Source organism: Egretta garzetta, unplaced genomic scaffold (genome assembly GCF_000687185.1).
Source record: "Egretta garzetta isolate BGI_Z169 unplaced genomic scaffold, ASM68718v1 scaffold720, whole genome shotgun sequence".
Lineage (NCBI taxonomy): Eukaryota > Metazoa > Chordata > Aves > Pelecaniformes > Ardeidae > Egretta > Egretta garzetta.
In genome coordinates, this window is record NW_009258283.1 from 60,241 (window position 1) to 61,699 (window position 1,459).

Here is a 1,459-nt window from a genome sequence, read left to right on the forward strand (position 1 = left end):
AGTTCCCCACAGATATCTGTATAGACCCCTATAGATCTCTATAGACCCACACAGATCTGCATAGAACCATACAGATTTATCTAGACCGACATAAATATCTGCACAGATCCCTATAGATATCAGTATAGACCCCCATAGATATCAGTATAGAACCACACAGATCTGTATAGACCCCCATAGATATCTCTATAGGCCCCTACAGATGCATACAGCGCCCAGAGCATCCAGCTGAACACAGGGACGAGGCCCTATAGCGCGATATAGGGCCTGAGGGAGCTGGCAGTGGGGGAGGGCGCTGAGCAAAAGAAACCTGAAATTTGGGGCTTTTTTAGGTCGGTTTGGGTTGGTTTTCGGGGTTTTTTTGCCTTTTATTCTGGAAAATAATTTCTCCGCTCGGAGCCACCTCTGCCCCCAATTTCCCCCACGGCGGCACCGGCGAAGCAGGGGGGCGAGCGGCGCTTTTGCTGCGCACCGGATCCTCCCCGCTAAAGACAACACGGAAAGAAAGAAAAACCAACCAAAAAGATTAAAAAAGGGGGAAAACCCGCCCAAAAAAAAAAAAAAGAAATAAAAATGAAAATTTGAGGTTGCACATCACCCCCAGGGTTTTGGCGAAGGCTTGGAAGGAACCGCGGCTGCTGTACTGCAGGCGGACGGCGCCCAGCTCCCGCCGCCGGTTCCCCTGGAGCTCTTCCACCCTCACCTCCGGCGCGGCATAAACCTTGGGGAGGAAAGAACGTTCGTACTCTTCCTTTTTGAGGTAAGAAAGGTCCAGTTGGGTAAAAGGCACGAAACGGTCGTTAAGTTTGATAAATTTTAAATATTGATCGAAAAATTGCCCATGGCTCACGCCTTTACGACCAAACGTCATCGTCCGGGAGACTTCGGGGCGGATGCAGGAACGATCTCGGCGTTGTTCCGGTTGACGCATCCAATCGTCCCAAAAAGCTCGGGGCCATTTGGGTTCGAGTTCATCCCAAAGTTCGGCTAAAAGCAACCAACCAAGACCGGGAAAAAAATCAGTCCGGTAAAGCAATTCGGCTTGTCCGACGTCAACCATTTGCTCTTTCCCGTTGTCGTTCCAAGCGGAGACGCACCAGAGGCTGCGATCGGCGAGGAGGAGCGGGAACGCCGCTTGGAAATACTCGAAAAAATCCGGAGCGACTTCTAAATCGTCCTCTACCACGATGGCGGCGCGGTAACGGAAAGTGCGGAAAACTTGTCCCAACGCCCAACGATAATGCCGGGCGATTTTATAATAACCTTGGAATTTACGGTGTTCCGCCGGCACGGGGATATCGCCAAGATCGGGTTGTCGGATGTGAGCCACGGCATCGCCGTAGGAAGCGATGACGCGAGCCTTTTCGGCGTGCCCGCATTCCTGGCTGACGATGATGGGGAAACGTTGGGCCGAAGGTCGATAGCGTAAGAGTTTATCCAAACACCGCCGGACGGTGCT

At 52.1% G+C, this 1,459-nt stretch overlaps 1 protein-coding gene across 1 annotated transcript in view; it reads right to left on the reverse strand.

Annotated features, from left to right (window-relative positions):
* Nucleotides 1-577: 577 nt before the first annotated feature.
* Nucleotides 578-1,459, reverse strand: part of MGAT1 (alpha-1,3-mannosyl-glycoprotein 2-beta-N-acetylglucosaminyltransferase) — a gene marked incomplete at its 3' end in the record, with an annotated part of 1,977 nt that continues 1,095 nt past the window's right edge. The window contains exon 2 of the mRNA XM_035892071.1: nt 578-1,457. Coding sequence (XP_035747964.1) covers nt 578-1,457 — 880 coding nt within the window. The remainder of the gene's footprint in view (nt 1,458-1,459) is intronic.